At 29.0% G+C, this 20,246-nt stretch overlaps 1 protein-coding gene and 2 long non-coding RNA genes across 3 annotated transcripts; all 3 read left to right on the forward strand.

Annotated features, from left to right (window-relative positions):
* The first annotated feature begins 15,350 nt into the window (after window positions 1-15,350).
* LOC137806398 (uncharacterized) lies at window positions 15,351-15,637 on the forward strand. The gene is made up of 2 exons (XR_011080338.1): window positions 15,351-15,493; window positions 15,603-15,637. It is a non-coding gene; the product is annotated as an uncharacterized lncRNA (long non-coding RNA).
* An 866-nt stretch (window positions 15,638-16,503) lies between these two features.
* On the forward strand, window positions 16,504-18,245 carry LOC137806397 (S-adenosylmethionine decarboxylase proenzyme). Its single transcript, XM_068606509.1, has 2 exons — window positions 16,504-16,658; window positions 16,777-18,245. The coding sequence occupies exon 2, from the start codon at window positions 16,973-16,975 to the stop codon at window positions 18,035-18,037; it is 1,065 nt and encodes a 354-aa protein (XP_068462610.1). The 5' UTR covers window positions 16,504-16,658; window positions 16,777-16,972; the 3' UTR covers window positions 18,038-18,245.
* A 17-nt stretch (window positions 18,246-18,262) lies between these two features.
* On the forward strand, window positions 18,263-18,998 carry LOC137806399 (uncharacterized). The gene is made up of 2 exons (XR_011080339.1): window positions 18,263-18,391; window positions 18,775-18,998. It is a non-coding gene; the product is annotated as an uncharacterized lncRNA (long non-coding RNA).
* The last annotated feature ends 1,248 nt before the right edge of the window (window positions 18,999-20,246 follow it).

Raw genomic sequence — 20,246 nt, forward strand, 5'->3', positions numbered from 1 at the left:
AATATAGTAATTGATTGATATAAGGTATGGTGAATTTGAACAAGAAAAATTTAAAAATTATTTTACAAAAATAAATAAACATTTTATAATGAAAAATTGACAATTTTTTTTTTTATGATTGTTGATATATTTATAGTTTTAACTTTCTCTCATATTGATAAATAAAACAAAATATTTTTATGGGTTTTTTTGTCTAATTATTTGGGATTTATGGATCAGGAAAATATTTTTATCTATATGGTGGACACCAAATGTTCTTGCGAAAAATAGATTATGAGAATTTTGAGTGGAAAGAATTTTTGATGAATCGAATTTCGTAGTATTAAGAGAAAATAGAAATTCACATGTAAAAGACTTTATTTACGATATTTAAGTTATTAAGATTACATAATATTTATGATTATAAGGGAGTAAAAAAAGTTAAATTAATACTTTCTAAAAGTCATAATATATTTATGTTGTATAAAAAGTTAATAAAATATTAAAATAACTATGATGACCATAAAGGTATTGTTTAATTATATGATCTGGCTTAATTGCCGCTCACTTATAATATTAAATACTTACTTATTAAGTTAAATTGTAACAAGCATTTATATGGATAGTACATAAAAAATATTTATTAAAAGTAATACAAAATCTATAAAAGTTCAATTAATAAAATAATTCATTAAAATCTTTATGATTCTGAAAATCATTATTCTTTATTACACTTTTAAAATCTAAACAAATTTTATTTCCCGATAAAAAAAATCTTGATACTATTGATTGAATATTATATAAAAAGCAGTCGATCTTTAAATTGTTTTATTAAATACCATAATACATTTTTTAATATTTTAAAACCCAATTAAATACACATTAATTAAAAACAAAATTCGTAATCTCTTCTTCGGTTCGAATTTGGACAAATCGGACACTGAAACGGGACACATCATTTTTCTTTTCTTTCTTTCCTTTGTCGGAAGCTATAAGTTTACAATATTTTTTTTTAATCTAAGAATATGGTTTTTTTTTTTTTTAAATAAAAGCTTCCATGTTAAGTATCATTATGCAACTTAAGATCTCAGTTAGGCTGACACCTCAAGTTACAACAATCATTTATAATCACATGAAAAAAATATTATTGAACAAAAGAAAAAAAAAAGAAAGAAAATACAAAAATACGGGAGGACTAGACAAAACCCATATGTTAACAAAAACGATACATAGGTAGACTATACCTATTCATAAAGAATTCTAATAATAGACAAGGTGGAAGCCTATTATACCAAAGAAAAGGCTCTCTATGAAAAAATCATAAATTAGCCAACTTATCAGCATACGCATTTCCTTCACGAAAAATATGAGTAACCGTAAACCTAATTTTCCCACAGTAATTAAGACAAGCATTTCATCGATTACGAAGCATCCAAGGAATAGTTGTCATAGCAGTAAACGCAGCACAAACCAAAGCAGAATCACATTCCAACCAAACATTAGTAAGCCCCATCTTTTGAGCTTCTTCCATAGCATGTATAACCCCATAAAACTCAGCAACCAGAGCAGTCTGAACTTCAAGAAATGCAGAAAAAGCTCCAATAAATTCCCCCATACTCCCACGAAAAATACCTCCGCAAGTAGCAAGACCAGGATACCCCCTAGCAGCCCCATCAATGTTAATTTTAACCCAGGCTGGTGAAGGAAACTCTCATCTAACAGGAAGAGGACGTAAAACTTTACCAGTACGAGTGTTAATACCAAAAAAGTTGAGCACATTGAAATCGAACATATCATTTTTCATTGAAGCTTTAGACGAATTACCCACTAGATAAGTTATGGTTAAGAATTTGTTCTACAATTATATAATAATAATAATAATAACACCAATTTTTTGAAACATTAATTTCTTAAATGAGTGTCTAATTTCTTAAAAAGATTAGTTCTCAATTTTAAATCTTATACTTGTTAAAAGAAAATCATGCTTTATTTTTAGTGGGTTACTATGCTTTTATTTTAAATTTAAATAAGTTTTTGATAATTCTAAAATTGATCTGGTTTCCCAAAAAAATTTCAGTATTTTATTTTTAACTTTCAACAAATATATTAATTTTTTCCTTGACAATAACGATGTTATTTTTTAATGAATGGTATTGACATGTAATAATTATAGTAATATATAATTCAAATTATGACATGCTTATTAAATATTGAGAATAAAAAAACTGAATTTTTTTTATATGAAAGCTTTTGGTTAATCCTTTATTTTACCACTTTGTTATGATGATGATTATGAGGAAAAGGAAGAATATACCATGATATGAATGGTTAAAAGAGAAACGAGATTAGTGGTGATAAGGGAAAAATAGTTTGACTAATTGGTGAATTAAATAACTCAAAAGGTAGTCATAATTTCTTAAAAGGAAGAATGACAAAAAAATATTATCATTATAGTATAAAGACTTTGGATACATGCATTGAACTCAATTTGAAGCACACCTTTAGCGTGCAATGGATTCATGCATGCAATTTTTCTTAATTTTTCATTTTGTATTCTATTTATATTCTCAAATGTATACGTACTTGGTGCATGGTCTGCACAAATTTTAAGTTTATATATTAAAATTATTTATTTATTATGAATTTTATTTTTATATAAGTTTTGTGTGCAAAGTGAATACATATACCTAACATCCTAATAAATTAATATTTTATTTATTTTTATTTTATTTTAATTAAAAATATTATTATATTATTAAAAGCAGCTGTTAAGTGTTTGTTTCTTAAAGAAAAGTTTTCCAAATTCTTTTGCTGGAGACTAATAAGAAAGAAATGTAGTATAAGTAGAGTTTCTTTTAGATTATTTAGTTTAAAAATTAAATAATAATAATTTGTTCTTATCGAAAATGAAAAATGAGTTAGAATCGTTTGAGGTGGATGATCGAGTTGTTCATGGAGATAACTTTTTTATGAAGAATTGTTAAGCTTTAATGATGAAAATTGAGTGGTGATCTACTTATAAATAAAATTTTACAACACTCAAGTTATTAGGAATTTTTAGAGAAATATGATAGTATTTAAGTGAGTAAAAATTAGATTGAGTGTAATCCATGAAGAATAAAATTGCATTTATAGGATTTTGGGCCTAAAATATGGTTACTCAATATTGGGATGAGTAGTGTGTTATCAAATATTGAGTTCATTTTTGTTATAATAAAAATTAGTTTTCAAGTGAATCCAAGTTATTTGGATTTGTAGGTAGTTTCTCCAACTATATCAAGTAGATATTATATTTTTAATATTTTCAATACTGTATAATACATAAGCCTCCCAAGCTCAAGAACTCAATTGAATTACTTTGATCGAAGTGTTGAATTACTTTGATCTGAACATCTCATTGTGTTCGTTTTTTAATGTATTAACCAAATTAATTTGATTCGATTAGTTGAGATAATCAGATGACTTTGATTTGTTAAGTGGTGATAATCGAATTACATTGATCTGATTATATCCACTAATTAATTTACTTTGATCCGATTATCGAATTACTTTGATCCGATCAGTGGTAGTTATTTATTTCCAAACAACTTTGAATGATGGTCATTTATTTTCAAATGACTTTGTGCTACAATTCATTGTAAAGGTTGTTTATTTTCAAACAAACTCGAATTTTGATGGTTGCTTATTTTCAAAAGATATCGTCCTATGATTTGATACAGTAACCATTTATTTTCAAAAGATCTCGAATTGTGATGATCATTTTTTTCAAACAAATGTATTGCTTTGATCCAACGTAGTGATCGTTTATTTTCAAACGATATCAAATAACTTTTCTTTCATCCAATGTGTTGGTTGTTTATTTTCAAACGACTTCGAACAACTTTGAATGTAATTTCTTAAATATGAAAAAGAAAATTTTATTTCAAGAATGTGCCTCATTAAAATCTTGCTCGGAAAAACCCTCCTTAGGGACAAATACTGAGTTAAGGAAAAAGACTACATCCTTCCATTACAATAAGTTGAATCAACTATAGTATATTTTTAAGTTGTATTATACCTTGTTGAGAGATAACAAAACCAAGGAATTTTCCTCCGCTTATCGTTGTTGTATGGTTACGATAGTGTGTTGGAAAATGTCCTTGTTTTTCTAGAAGAAAAAAAATTCTTGAGTGTTTTGATGAGTCCATCTTAAGATTTAATGAAGTCATGATGATAGTTTGGCTTCTAGTAAGAGTGGTCTGTGATGAGTTTTATTGAGGCTCCACAGTAGGCGCCAAATATTCTTAGTGAAGCTGAGTTGCAATAGTTTTAGGTGGATGACTGAATTGTTATAGGGGAGTTGACCTTTTTGTGAAGGATTGTCGAGTTTTAATGATGAGAATCGAGTACTAATCTACCTGTAAAATACTCACTTACATTCAAAGTCAGTAAGAAGTTTTAGAGAAATATGATAATATTTAAGTAAGTAGAATTGAGTAAGTAAAAAATAAATTGAATTTACTCCCTAAAAAATAAAATTATATTTATAATTTTTTGGACCTAATAAAATATAATCAAATATTGAAGTAAGTATTTTGATGGTTACGGATAGCATAAAATATGTGAAAAAGAAAAGAAAAGAAAAGAGAAAACTTGTAACTCACTAAATCAAGAAACTCTCTTTTTTATTCCAAAAGTCAAAATTACCCTTTCTTCAGACACTATTTCTGCCACACATATGTTTCTCGCTTCTTCTATTTTATGTAACATTCACGTATTTCTTTTCCTATATTTTATGGTACATATCTTCCCCTTTGTTATCTTTTTCCTTCGTTTCTTTATATTTTTTTCCATCTTCTTTCTATTTTTCATATTCTCTTATGATAAATTGACATTTTATGATGATCAAATTATTTTTATATCTGAAATTAATAATATTTAGCATGTATTGTTTTAACAAAACTCAAATTTCAAGTTAAATTGCGATAATCATGCTCAAAAGGATGAAAAAAAAAGTAAACATAGTTAATACTTTAAATAGAAAGCACGATCATACTAGCAAATAGGCATATAAAATTCTAAAATAGATATTTTTGTCTACCTTTATCAAGGAATATTAAAGGAGTTATTGTTTCATGTTATGATTATATTTTTGAGAACTTAATTCACAAAAATATTATGATGAGGGAATATTCTTAGAAATCGAGAATATTCTTTAAGTTGTAAATAAATTAGAATAAAAAATGGAAGTTACAATGAAGCTTACTGTACCGATATGGGCGAGGCCGACCCCTGGTCTTCCTGTCCGAGACCGGATCAATATGATCGAGACCCTGCCCAATACCTGAGAGACTTGGCCGACGACCCAGTTGGTTGAGACCTCCGAAGACTTGGCCGAGACGACCAAGATCGGACAAACCTAGCCGATGGCCGACTCGTACCTAAGGTTGATGGCCGACGGCCAGTCCTGGTTACCCTTAACGCTCAAACCAAGGTAAGCGAAACTAATCCATCATTAAGAATTAGGTAATGCAACCCTAAGAGGTATCCACCTTGATAAACGGGCCCAACAAGGTAGGCCCATTAGAATAATATAAATAGCACGCATCCCAATGAGTAAGGTACGTCATTTATTACTATTCACCTACCAAAGCATCATCACCCGCTTTACTGACTTGAGCGTCGAAGTGCCTTCGCAGGTACGCCACCATCCGGTGTTCGCCCGAAGACCGAGTGCCGAAGGAGAAACAGGAGGACGAGAAGAATCCCAACTCATCACCCAGTCACCTGCCCGACCGAAGGAAGGAGAAGAAGACTTCAGTAGTTCTCTAAGTCCCATCTCCCTAGTAGAAACAATTACAATGAGTGTATGTATGTTATTCACTTCTCATTATAGGAATGCAAATAATACAAATAATGATATGTAACTTTTATAAGAATAAAACATAGTTAAAAATATTTTAAATTTTCTTACAAATGTATAAATACACAGTTCTTTCTCTTTGATATCGTAGATGCAAAAAATTTCTCAAAGAAACTTGTACTTATTTAAATGACACAACTATGCTCCTTATAACACGATGGTGTTGAGATAGAAAATGAAAAAAAGAGAATCGTGTATTGGAGTCGAAATTTTTAAGAAAATAATTTATTTAATATTTATCATCGTTTACACATTTTAAAAAAATTATAATAATAATTTGTTTATTTTAAATTTGAAATTAGAAATTTTGATTTAAAATATAGGATTTTGAAAATTTTTATATTCTTAAATTCATGTATATCATTTTTAAAGTGTTCTTTTAGCTTCGGTTTCAACTCACACTATCAACTAAACCAAGATCTTAATATTGTTAGTATTGTTGGAGTTATCTTTTTTACCAATATAGACTAGTGATATTTTCTAATTGACATTATTCAAGCTTTCATAACATTAGTATGTTTTGCTGGTATCTCAAATACAAAAAATTCTTTTGACATAAAATTGGTTTATTTTAAGTTCATATTAGTCAATGTTGTTTATCAATCAATATTTATGAGAGCTACATTTTGATTAGGTTTTTGTCAATTTCGTCAAAATAATTTTTCTATCTGACATCAATAAAAAAAAGTTGATAAAGAAAATTATAATCAATGATATAACATCCTTTAACACATTTTGTTATAATTTATTGTGTGTGTAGCTCCCATTTATTAAAATTTGATCACACATTGAAGAGGCTGAGGAGTCAGGGATTATTTTTACCTTATCAGATTTTAATACAAAGTAAGTTTATTTTTACTCTAAATATTCCTTCATCTTTAATTTTTCATATGATTTGACCATCAATCTTAGTGAGGTCAAGTGAGAAAAGTGTTTCTCTCAACTTGGTTAAAATTATACTAAATTTGGTGATACTTGGATACCTTACTCTAGATCTTCAGATTTTGTAGTGACTCCCCTACTTAAACTGAAATTTCCTTGGAATGAGAAATTACAAGTAAGGGAAACTATATATGTTTTTTTTTTATAGAATTGTAGGATAACTTATTTATATACGAATTTAATCTAGTCACTGGATTATGCATGTTAAAATATAAAATTAGTTAAACTAAGTTTGAATTATTGAGATTGTATTGAAATGATTAAAGGGTAATGTTTGAACAAATTATAGTTTTGATTGATAATTTTGGATTATTTAGAAGTTATATTATTAAAATGTTTATGAAAAGATCTTTGAAAACACATTTGATTCCGTTTCTTAGATTGATTTTCTGATAGTTTCATCCAAACGAGACAATTCACACTCAAGCAAAAACAACATTAAAAATCAACCCTCTTTAGTCAAATTCTAGCTCAAGCTAAAATATTTTCGCTCAACCAAGCTCATTTTCGTTTAAGTTAAAAAAAATATTTCCTTTCTTTTCTTTTCTTCTTGTCTCTTTAATGAATTGGATTATGTATGAATGTTTTTATAAATGTAAAGTGAATATTAGTTTTTCTATTCAATTGATTTATGAATTATTTTAGATGATATGTATTGTACGAGAATGGTTAATGAGAATAATGAAATTTGTATGAAATTAAGTTAATACATTTGGAATAATGTATGAAGTGTTGTTTGATTTGTGTATTACGTATTAAAACTTATCTTGTAACAAAGATCCTCTAACTTCACTGATGGTCTAAGTCACATAGACTAAGGTATTAGGTGGTGAGAAGTTGATGAAGGAGTTATTGCACACTGTGACATATGTAAATGCATGATCTGTGTTGTATTTAACTTACCCTAATACAATGGTTATTGAATTTGCTTGTAAATCTAAGTACTGGATTGGGTTAGATGTTAGTCTCTGGTAGGACATATTTAACACAGATCTTCTAAAAAACGTTAGTTGATGTTCTGGTTGTTAAATGTTCTTGATGTATAGATGCATGTGTGGTCCATATGGTTGTTGAATTTTCTTGATGTATAGATCCATGTGTGTTCTATATGATTGTTGAAGTTCTTCATGTATATATCTATATGTGGTCTATATGGTTATTGTATATTGGTATTAGAATGAAATTGGATTATTGTGAGTTGGTACAAGGATTTTGTATGTCTATGTTTGATTAAAAAGAAATTTGGTTATTTATGAATTACTAATCTAATTTTACTTATATTTTCATATGTTAGAAATTTATTTCAATAGAATACCCTGACATGTGTTTGTTTGTATTATGAGTTGCGATGATTGTACTATATACATGAGTATATATAAGTACATGTGCAGGAACAACATCTAGAAATGATAGATTTATTTTATTTTGATCCTCCTTTTGTAAAAAATTGTATTTATAGTTATATGATATGTATATTTAATTTTACATTTGGAATTACTATAAGCTTTGTGCATGACCTTTAATGTGTTTATAATATGGTAGGAAGTGAATTTTTGGGGTGTTACAATGTGTGTGTTTTATTTCTTAATACTACTATATTCTTTACATATTCGGTGCAAACATATTGATTAAAAGATTAATATTGATGGTAGGAGACATATAAAAAGTCATATATTGGTCCTTTTAGTATGACTAGGTGATGGAAGCACCCTTCAAACGTCAACGGAAGACTCAAAAGAACGTAAAACTTTTTTCCAAGCTTTAAAAGAGAAATTTGGGAGGTTTCCACTTTCAAAAAAATTTCCTTGGTGGATAATCTAGGAGAATGATACTCACATTTTTAAGTTACTTTGAAAAACAAGACAAACTTTTATGCAAGTTCAATTCTTATTCATTTCCCAAGTGAGTACAAAGAGGGGGTAGACTTCTATTTATAAGATGAAAGACTCAAAACATTTTATGCACTAGGGAATGCGAGACTAATTGTGAAAAGTGCAGTTGCACTGTATTTTCGTCACTCCATGCAAAGCAAGTCTCACATTGCTCAATTATTTGATTTTTCAAGTGTTTATAAGCTTCAATGCTCCTCCACTTGTTGCTTGGTCATGTGGCCTTGTAGGAGAACATGTAATCTTTCTTATTGCCTCTCAAATTATGGTTTTTGACTTCCTGCACATTGACTTCCAATTGAGGCTTAAACTCTCTAAATGAGGCCTATTCAAGTCCAAATTAAGTCCACATGTATCTATTCTTCTAGACAACAAAAATCCTAGTTCCTATACATTTTTACAAGATTAAAAAGAAGGAAAGAATTTTAATATTCTTTTCTTAATTGTTGGTTATTCCTTTGTGAGGATTTGTCTTCTCCATTCTTCTTAGTCAACAATGTGGTGACTGGATGGTTTTCCATCACTAGGTCTTCCATATCCAAAACAAATGTCAAGGTTGATAGGCTTTTTCCTAAAAAAATGTTTCCCGAAAAACTATTCTAATGAATAGAGGAATTTTAAAAGTTTGGTGCCTCAATCTATTTAAGTTGATGTATTTAATTTTATCATTTACACAAGGCAAAATAGGAAGATGATAACAAATATCATAAAATAAACATCATATCAAAACAAGATACAAATAACATTTCATCAATATAATTCATTTTATTTTTTATTAGAAAGATTTGAGAATGGGTAACAAAATAAGACAAGACATCATCTTGAATAATATAAAAATAACAAAAGAAAGAAATCCTTTTGTATTGTTATATCTTTTGTATTCATATGCACCTAATAAAAATAATAAAAGTCTTTCAAAAAAGAATTGCGAAAATATTTTGACAGTGTCTTTATTAGGTCAAAATCAGTGTTTGACAATATCCCTTTGGACTTCGAATTATAAAAATATTTCAAAGTTTTAAATACGCAATTCAATCATTCCTTTTTATGTATTTTATATGTTTCCACGTAAATGTGAGAAAATAAAAAGTATAAAGGATTCAAATTTCTTCCATCGTAAGTATAATTTAAAAATTTATAATTTTAAGTGATAAATTTACTTTTTTAAATTTCTAAAGTTTCATTTTCTTAAAAATTTATAATTCAAAGAATATATATTATTATAAAATAATAAAAACTTTGATATAAAAAATTATCCTCCAAAACTTTTCCTATATATTATGAGCGATTGGCAATTCTAAGAAAGCGTTGATGAAAAAAATAATGAAATTAAAATTTGGTAAATTTAATTATTTAAAAGGTGGTATAAAATAATTCTTAAAAAGTTTCTAACCTTTATAAAAAAAATTATATATTTTTATTGAAACTATCAATGATAGTATTTTAATTATTTTAAGTTGTTATTTGTTTTTAAATATTTTAACTGCTTTATTAAAACTATTAACTAACAGACAAAGAAAATTAAAGAACTAAACTCATGTATTAATATTTATTCTATAAAACTGTTGGAAATAATTTTCTTAAAATATTAACTTTTAAAATATTATAAATGCTTTTTAGGTAAAATTAATACTTTCAAATTTAACGGTCTTAATTATTTTAAATTGTTAATAGTTCCTTTTTGAAACGTTAAACTATTAAAACACGTTTAAATTTCATATACTAAAAAAAATCAATAAATAGAAAAAAGACAAAAAATAATTAATTGTTATAGTCATTAAATTAGACACCATTTTAGAGATTAAAAGAATTTTTTTTTTCTAAAAGAATTTTTATTATTGTTAAATAATTTCTAAATTGATATCTAATTAGCTACTAAGGTTTTCGCTACCAAATTTATATACTATTTAATAATAATAGAAACTAGTTTAAAAACAAAAAATTTATTTTAATATCTGAAGTCTTTAATTTAGTCACTATAGCAACTAATTACTTTTTGTCTCTAAAATTAGTTGGTATTTAATGATTTTCTTGTGGTGATAGTTGGATTAAAATATAATAACTTTCACTATGTAAATGTTTCTCTATATTCTTTACAAAATTTAAAAATGTTAAAAATGACCACAAGTAGTTTAAACGAGATAAAATATAAATATTTTATTAGTTAAGTTAAAAAGTTTATAAATAAAAAATTTAACTATTACTACAAGAAAATCATTAAATAGAAATAATTTTTAGAGACAAAAAATAATTAATCACTATATTGACTAAATTAGATATTGTGTTAGAGACTACAAAAAATCATTGGTATGTAGAGTAGTTATTATTATTATTTTTTGATCGGCAAAGTAATTTTTATTATTAATAATAAGTTTTTAAATTGGTATCTAATTAGTTACTAAGATTCTATCTACCAAGGTTTTAACTAGCAATGTTTAAACTACCAATTGCTTTAGATTATAGATTTGGTAGTTAGAATCTTAGTAACTAATTAGATAACAATTTAGAAACTAATTTATAAATTTTATTAATAATAGAAGTTACTTTAGATACTAATAATTTTTTTAGTCTCTAAAATAATATTTAATTTAGACAATATAGTGACTAATTATTTTTTGTCTCTACATTTAGTTTTTATTTAATGATTTTTTTGTAGTGTATTCTTACTTTATTTTGTGAAAATATCATTTTTCTAAAATCAAACTTTATCTACCTTTTCTTTGAGATTCTAAGTTAACTATTCATCATTTTCCAGACCTGAGTCTATCATATTTACTTTTAATGCAAATTTTTCTTTGTCCCATTTTTCTTTAGTTGTTTACTTGTGAGTGATTTGCATTCTTTAAGAGATGTGTGTTGCATGTGGAGTTTGAAGGAAAAAGTTGAATCTCTACTATTCTAGGGTTATATTGATACCTTTAATTTGATGATCATAACTTTTTGTGAACATGTTTGAGTTTCTTGTGTTAAAAACAGAGCTTGTTAGAATTTGGCTTAAAGTAGTTAGATTTTTCAGGTAAGGAAAGTCACCCTTGATGATTTTTGAATTTGGAATAAGATTTGGTTTACTTGTGAGGGTTTTAGTATGATAGTTCTTATGTTGCATGTTTTAGATTTGGATTTTTAAGTAACTTTGAATACTAAATTGTTGCATGTTAAATTGGAGTTCTCCTTTTAAGTTAGTTTTGAAAGTAAAATAAATTCATTGATTATATTTTGTAAGAAATAATGTTATGTGTTAAAGTAAGAATGTTGTTTTGAGTTAAAAGGGTTTAATTATGTGTTTTTAAGTTATAAATAGTTAATTGGAATAGTTTGAACTCATTAATGTTGTTAAAGTGTTGGCATGATGAAAAATTATGCATGTCCATATATTGAGTGGAGGTCTACTGTACTGGTATGGGCGAGACCGACACTCGGTTTCCCTGACCAAGACCCACCCAGCTGCTCGAGACCTTGTCTACCTGACCGAGACCAAGGAAACCTGACCGAGACCTGAGAGACTTGACCGAGACGACCAATACCAGGAAAGCCTGACCGAGACCTGAGAGACTTGGTCGAGACCACGGAAACTTGATCGAGACGAGGGGAATCGCCACGGTCGGTCTGGTCGGCCGACCCATACATCCATTAATGCTCAAACCAAGGTCAGTGAAGTTAATCCGTCATTAAGGATTAGGTAATACATCCATAAGTGAGATCCACTCCACTAATCAGGCCCAATAAGGTAAGCCCATTAAAATAATATAAACAGCACACATCCCAAGGAGAAAGGTATGTCATTTATTACTGTGCACCTTCCTGAATACCGATCATCCGCTTTACTGACTTGAGCGTCAGAGTGCCTTCCGCAGGTACCCCCCATTCGGTGTTCACCCGAGACCGAGAGCCGAAGGAGAAACATGAAGACGAGAAGGACCACAATCAAGCACCCAACAACCTGCATGACCGAAGGAGGAAGACGAAGACTTCAATAGTTCTCTAGGTCCCATCTCCCTAACAGGAACATCTACTTTAAATTGAGTTGTGGTATGATTTAAATTAAGTTTTGAATATGGATTACATGAGTAAAGATAGTCTTGCCAAAGTAAAATATGGATTGATTTAAGAATTCCAGGTGAAGGAATGTTGTATTGAGCTTGAATGATCCAAATTGAGTTAGAATGAGTGGAGTATGGTGTTTGAACAATTTGTAGTTATATTTAACCATTTTAAGTTTTTTTTTAGAACGTTGCATACATTATAATGAAAGTGGTAAATTTTTAGCACTATTTTGATTTTGTTGCATAAATGTTTTAAATGATATTTTCGTTCAAGTGAGATTTTCTCACTCAAGCAAAGATAGAAACGAGAGTCAAGTCTCTTTCCTTTATCAGAATTTTGGTAAAGCGAATTTTTCCTCACTCAATTGAAATTGTGGTTGAAAGTTTATAATGGTCTCTAGTCAATTTTCGCTCAAGTAATAGAATTTTTGCTCAAGTAAAAATAAAGCAAGAAACCACCTTTATTCTTGAGTCTATTTTCATTCAAGCAGAAATCCTTATGATTTTGTCATCAATCTTGATGGGGATAGTTGATAAAAATTATCCTCTCAACTTGGTTAACCTCATTGAAATTTGTTTATATTTGAATACATTTCTCTAAGTCTCTAGAGTTTGAGTTTTTTTTCCTGCTTGACCTGAAACTTTGTTTAAAATAAGAAATTTCAGGTTAGGGAAACTATTATGTTCTTTTTTTATAGAACCTTGGGATAGATGATTTGAATGTGAAGGTGACATGACCACAATATTTTGAGTTTTATATAGGATTGTAAATTATTGAACATGTTTTAAATGTTTGAGTTTGAAATGGGATTTATATAGTTTGATTGAATGGAATTTGTTGTATGTTCTCATTTTGTGTTAGATTACTACATTTGACAATTGTAATTATTAAACTAATTTTAGATAAAATTTAGAAAATGGATTTGTTTTGTAGCATGGGTTGATTTTCTAATATTTTCGCTCAAGCGAGGCAATTCTCGCTCAAGCAAATATAGCCCGACAACTAAACCTTGTTTCCAACCATGTTTTATAGAAAGTGAAATTTTTTCACTCCAGCTAAAATATTCTCGCTCAAGCTTAAACATTTTTTTCTTTTTTTCTTGTTGTATCTACAATGGATTGAATTATATATGAATGTTTAGTTTAAACATGAAATGAATATTAAGATGTATATTTAATTAGTTTTGTATTTTTTGTTTAAATAAGTTATATTATATGACGATGCTAACTGATATTGATGGAATTTGTATGAATATGTGGTTACATATTGAGATAATATGTGAACTATTGTTTGATTTGTGTATTAAGTATTGACACATATGTTGTCAGAGAGATCACCTTGCTTCACTAATATCCTAAGTCCATAGATTAATATACGAGGAGGTGGAAAATTGAAGGAGAAGTTCTTACACATTATGATCATATGTAGATATATGACTTGAGTTGTAATGAACTTATCTAATTCATTTTCTTAGGTTGTAAATATAGGTATATATGTCTTGTATATTGAATCAAATGTTAGTTTTTGATAAGTTATATTTAATATAAGTCTTTCCTGAAAGGTCAATTAATAATTTTTTTATTGAATATTTTTTATATATAAATCTATGTGTGATATATATTATTGTTATACATGGACATTTGAAAGAAATTAAATGAATATGATATCTCAATTAAAATATTTTCTTTTATATACTTTTTTTTATTTTAATAATTTATTGTTATATGTTTTTTAATGAAATGGCAATGACATAAAAGTTATGAAATAATTTAAGAAATATTTTTTCAATGATCTGAAGATATTCACTTGATTTAAGAGAAAATTCAAGGTATATTTTTATTAATTAATTTTCGTTCTTTTATTTTTTTATTTCTTAACATAACACTTCTTGGAGGATTTCATCTGCAAACTCAAAGTTTATGACTAAACCAACATTACACACTATCATTTGACTATTGCATTTATTTTTCTAGTTGCCGTAATGAGATATTATAATAATTATTCTATTATAATAATATATTATAATAATATCTGATTATGTTAAGAAATAAAAAAATAAAAGAACGAATATATTCCCTAAACGAATATATTATTATTCTATTTAATATATTATAATAATATCCCAAGAAGAAGAGTAATATAAATATAAATAATAAACTTATAAATCACATAATTTCATTCAACATGTCAAACAACAAACTACAAAAATTATTTTATAATATGTTGTAAAAATTTATTCAAATTCATTTTCTTTCATTTACTATATATAAATACAAGTTTTCCTCACATTTCGTATCATAAAAGAAAAAATATAGCGTGGCAGATTTAGTTGTTATTTTAACACGATCTTATCTTGCTGAATAGAATAAAATAAAACAACTCATAAAAAAAAGAAACTTTGTGGGGAAGAAGAATCCCGAAAAAGAGGATATAGTAAAAACGGCCACACCAATCACCAGAACAATGATGAAACGACCCGGAAACTGGGTAAGGGTAAGACCGTCTTTTCACATCCCTCACACTAGTCACGGACGGCCCTAAAAAAACTCATAACAAACCCTCCTCGCATACACCTCCACCCTATAAATTCACCTGCGCCCCCCTCATTCCAATCCACACGCAACTCTTTCTCATTACGTTTCTCTCAACGCCTCTCCCTTTCTCTCTTTCAATTCTTCTCTTCTGTTGATTTCTAGGGTTTCGCTCGGTAACGTGTTTGCTCTTGTGCTCGTAATATGTGAGCGTTCTTCTTCAGTTTATTTTTTTTCCATCTCTGCGCCGTTCGATTCGTTTACTCCTGCATGATTTTCCGTTCGCTGATTCTGATTGTTTCTTTGAAATTTCAGATTCTCTGCCTTTTCGTTTTGGATTATTGAACTCCTTTACAGCGTAATTCTTTCCGGCATTTTAATCGATTTTGGAAAACAGGTATTAATTCTTCCTTATATGTATACGTATATTGTAACCATTGCGGTGTGGTTTCCAGATCCGATGCGCTGTTTTCTTTTTTCTTGTTTATTTTGGTTGATTTGCGTGCTTTGTTTTTAATATTTCGTTTACATGATTTTGATATTGTTTTGCTTTTCTGCGTGCTTTATGTATTGTTCTAATGATTTCGATATTATTTGCTTTTCTCTCTTTTTCGCTCTCATAAAAGTGTTTATTTGTTATATTTTTTTAATGATTACCAATTGCCGTTGTCTAATGCACTTTCAATTCCCGTTGTTGGGCATGCAATCAATTTTTTCTCTCTCGTGTGCTTCATGCCTCATGCCTTTGTTTTCTGTTTGTCATGTCGATGTCTAATTGGGACCTTTTATTGGCTAGTTGGTGGTATTGTGTCTCTTTTTCTTTTCATATTTTCGTTTTTGCTTTTCTTAATCAATTTCTTCTTTTCGTAGCGTTTCTGTTGCATTAAATTTTTAACCGATCTCCGTTGTTTTATAGGTTTTTCGATTGTTAAAGGATGCGTTTTTTTATATTAACACTTGATCTTATATTCGTAATATTATTAATTCAGGAAGTATTTAAATTTGATAATTATATACTTGCTCATGCTTGACTTTAAGAAGCATTTTTTATGGATCCGAAGATAAACCTTGCACGATTTTTTCGATTACAAATAATTCTTCATACCTGTACATACAGAAGAACGTTAACGTGAACATTGTTTCCAGTGATGATATGTTTTCTGGATTCGGTTGGATGTTTGGGCAATTTCTTATGTCTGTTGATTGTGTGATTCAGGGCTGAATGAACTAATGGAGTCTAAAGGTGGTAAAAAGAAGTCCAGTAGTAGTAGTAGTAAATCATTATTCTACGAAGCTCCCCTCGGCTACAGCATTGAAGACATTCGACCAAACGGTGGAATCAAGAAGTTCAGATCTGCTGCTTACTCCAACGTGAGTATTCATTTCTTATTCATTGTTATTATTTTCTTGTTAGATGAATTTTCTTCTATCAGCTTAGTTGAATTTTTTTTATCCAATCTATTAACTGTTTTTGTTTACTGTTGTGCAGTGCGCTCGCAAGCCATCCTGATACCTCCTTGGATTGATAGTTCATTGCATGCAAGCAGTGTTTCAGTAGCTTTTTTTTTGTTTTGTTTTCGTTTATGTTTTCACTACTCTCCTTCAAATTCCATCTTTCCAATTGCTCTCTTTGCGACACTCTCTGCCGTTTGCTACTGCGTTCGTTTCTCTCCTGAAATACCACCATGGCAGTTTCTGCTATAGGATTTGAAGGTTATGAAAAGAGGTTGGAAATATGCTTTTCCCAACCAGGACTTTTTGCTGACCCTGAAGGAAGGGGTTTAAGAGTTCTTACGAAATCACAGTTGGACGAGATCCTTACACCAGCTGCTTGCACTATAGTCTCTTCGCTCTCAAATGATGATGTTGACTCTTACGTTCTATCGGAGTCCAGCCTCTTTGTTTATGCGTACAAGATCATCATCAAAACCTGTGGGACTACAAAGTTGCTTCTTTCAATCCCCCCCATATTGAAGTTCGCTGATATGCTTTCTCTCAAAGTTAAATCTGTAACGTACACCAGGGGAAGTTTCATCTTTCCTGGTGCTCAGCCACATCCTCATCGCTGCTTTACTGAGGAAGTAGCTATCCTTAATGACTACTTTGGGAAACTTGGATCAGGCAGCATGGCTTTCATTATGGGTAGCCCGGACAAAAAGCAGAAATGGCATATCTACTCTGCATCTGCTGATCCTCTAATCTCATCTGATACCAATGTTTGTACTCTAGAGATGTGTATGACCGGCCTGGATAGAGAGAAAGCACAAATATTCTACAAAGAACAATCTGCTTCAGCTGCCATTATGACTGTTAATTCTGGCATTAGAAAGATTCTTCCAAATTCTGATATATGCGACTTCGACTTTGAGCCATGTGGTTATTCAATGAATTCTGTTGAAGGGGATGCTGTTTCTACCATTCATATTACTCCAGAAGATGGATTCAGTTATGCAAGCTTTGAAACTGTGGGGTACGACTTTAAAGTTTTAAACCTCAACGCCCTGGTTGACAGGGTATTGTCATGTTTCCTTCCGAATGAATTTTCTGTAGCAGTTCGTGTCGATGGTGCAAGCAAGCCCTCTGAACAAATGTGTTTTGTCGATGTGAAGGGATACTGTCGTGAAGAGTGGATCCACGAAGGGCTTGGAATGGGTGGTTTTGTTGTTTACCAAAAATTCGTAAAGATTAGTGACTGTGTTTCACCTAGATCAACTCTGAAGTGCTGGAAAGATGAAGTTGAAGAAGAGTAGTTTACGTGTTGTTATGAACCGTTGTCTTTGTAATAAGTCTGGTTTCCCAGGCACGTTATTTGTTTTTTCTTTTGTGGTATTTTCGTAATGTCTCTATGGCGTTTGTTTCTGTTTATGGTGGTGTTTAGACATTTATTGTTCTATTTCGTTTCTGTTTCAACATTTGAATTGAGTATTAATATAGTACTTTTTCGATTGTTTTTTTTTATGTAATTGCAAACATTTGCATTTGTAGGGTTTAATGGCAAGATGTTTTCATTTTTGGAATGATCGCCCAGAAGAAAATTTCAATTACATACTACATGATTAAGATTAGAGAGAGGTCGTCAAAATTAAATGATATCACTGACATGCGTGAGTGTTTATTTTCAATTAAATATTTTCATTTAAATGATTAATGACCCTTTTAGCTTGTAGTGAAAACGCTTATATATATATGAACTTATTTAGCGAAACTTTTTGTAATTGACCAACACTTACAAAAGTAATATTTTTTCAAACGTCTAATAATTGAACACATTTCGAAAATCTTTAAAATGTGTTTTTATTTGAGAAAAAGTTGCCATTTCTCATGAAATCTTGTGTTAACGATTGGCTAAAATTCATCGCTGATTACGAAATTCATCTCCTGCTTTTGCTGCTTAACACTGTCACCGCTCAATTCTGTCACGCAATCAATTTGATTAAAAGTGTTTCATTTGCTTAAATTTTTTAATTCAATTCATCTATTCCTTCAGGCACCATTCCCACGTGGATCTGCACTACTACTTTACATTGATTCAGTCGATTGCTTTCAACTCACTTGCCAAAATGCCAATCGTGAACCACACCGCAAACACATTTCCATGAATTTGTTTAGTTATCAGAAAAAAGTCCCAAACACATTGGCATGAATTTATTTGTTTTTTTATCAAATAAAAGTTATTCTACTTATCCAATAAATTATCTAATTAATAGAAAATAATGTCCATAAACAATTTTTAACTAAAAAAATATAGAAACTCTACACAATTCGTTTTCATGTTGGTAGTATCTAAATCCTTCGAAGTTCTTCCTCTCCTATGCGTGTGTTCACTGGTCGGTGGGGTACCTGCGATTACAGTTCACCCATGTAGTGACTTCCTGATATTACGAAAGTGTATTTCGAAGTGTGTCTTTGATTCATTTAACGACATCAATTATAACTGCCTTCTTGCCACGTATCTATAAATTAAAAAACACAATAAAAACTTAATAAAAAGTATAAAATTCTTATTTTAATCATAAATACCCTTCTTGATCCTTTATCCATGTGTGATTTCTTTGTTTTTCTATTGAAAAATATTTGATTAAAACGTTATTGCTAAACTATTCAAGTATATCTTATGATTTTGATAAAGTTATCAATTAGCTTTGATTTTTTATTGTTGTGTTGTTTTTGTATCTAGTGTTGTTACTTGTGTATATATTTGTTTTCTCATCAATATTAATTATACATGTTAAGAAATAAAATTCAAAACAAATACAAAATGCATCTCATAGAGAATAAATAATAAGTTTCCTTTTATATGAAATGATATTTTCAATTAGTTATTTAAGGTGTTATTAAATCATGTAAGGATCTTTACTTTAGTATTGAGATTTGTTAAGGAAAAGTTCAACACCCTAAGATTTTAATTAGTGTTTAAAAACAGTTGAGTATAAAACATGGTCATATTTGTTTGTAAGACAATAGTTCTATGAAAACAACAAATTATGAAAGATGTAAGCATTTCGTCTAATATATGATATAATACCTTTAGTATTTTTTTCAAAGTCTACTAAGACACACATAAGAAAAAATGAAACGTGCACTGAACATTAGACGAAAGCTAAGCAAATACTCTTGATTTTAGCTTTCACATCATAGTATCCCTAGCTTTTACTCCAAATTTTCTCAACATATAAACCCTTATACATTCCATACCCTCTTATCAACATATGACTATGAACCCTAAACATGGATACGACACGAACACGAACACGAAGATATAACTAAATTGAAAATTATAGGATACATGACTATATATATATATATATTAAAATGTACTAATATATTTTATAATAAGAAAAAAAAATCAAGAGAAACATTTATAAAAATAGTCTAACAAAATATGTACTTATGTAAATAACAATGTTTGATTTTTACATTTGTTCATCCTCATTGAAAAATACAACTTCTAATTCTAAT

Source organism: Phaseolus vulgaris, chromosome 3 (assembly GCF_000499845.2).
Source record: "Phaseolus vulgaris cultivar G19833 chromosome 3, P. vulgaris v2.0, whole genome shotgun sequence".
NCBI lineage: Eukaryota > Viridiplantae > Streptophyta > Magnoliopsida > Fabales > Fabaceae > Phaseolus > Phaseolus vulgaris.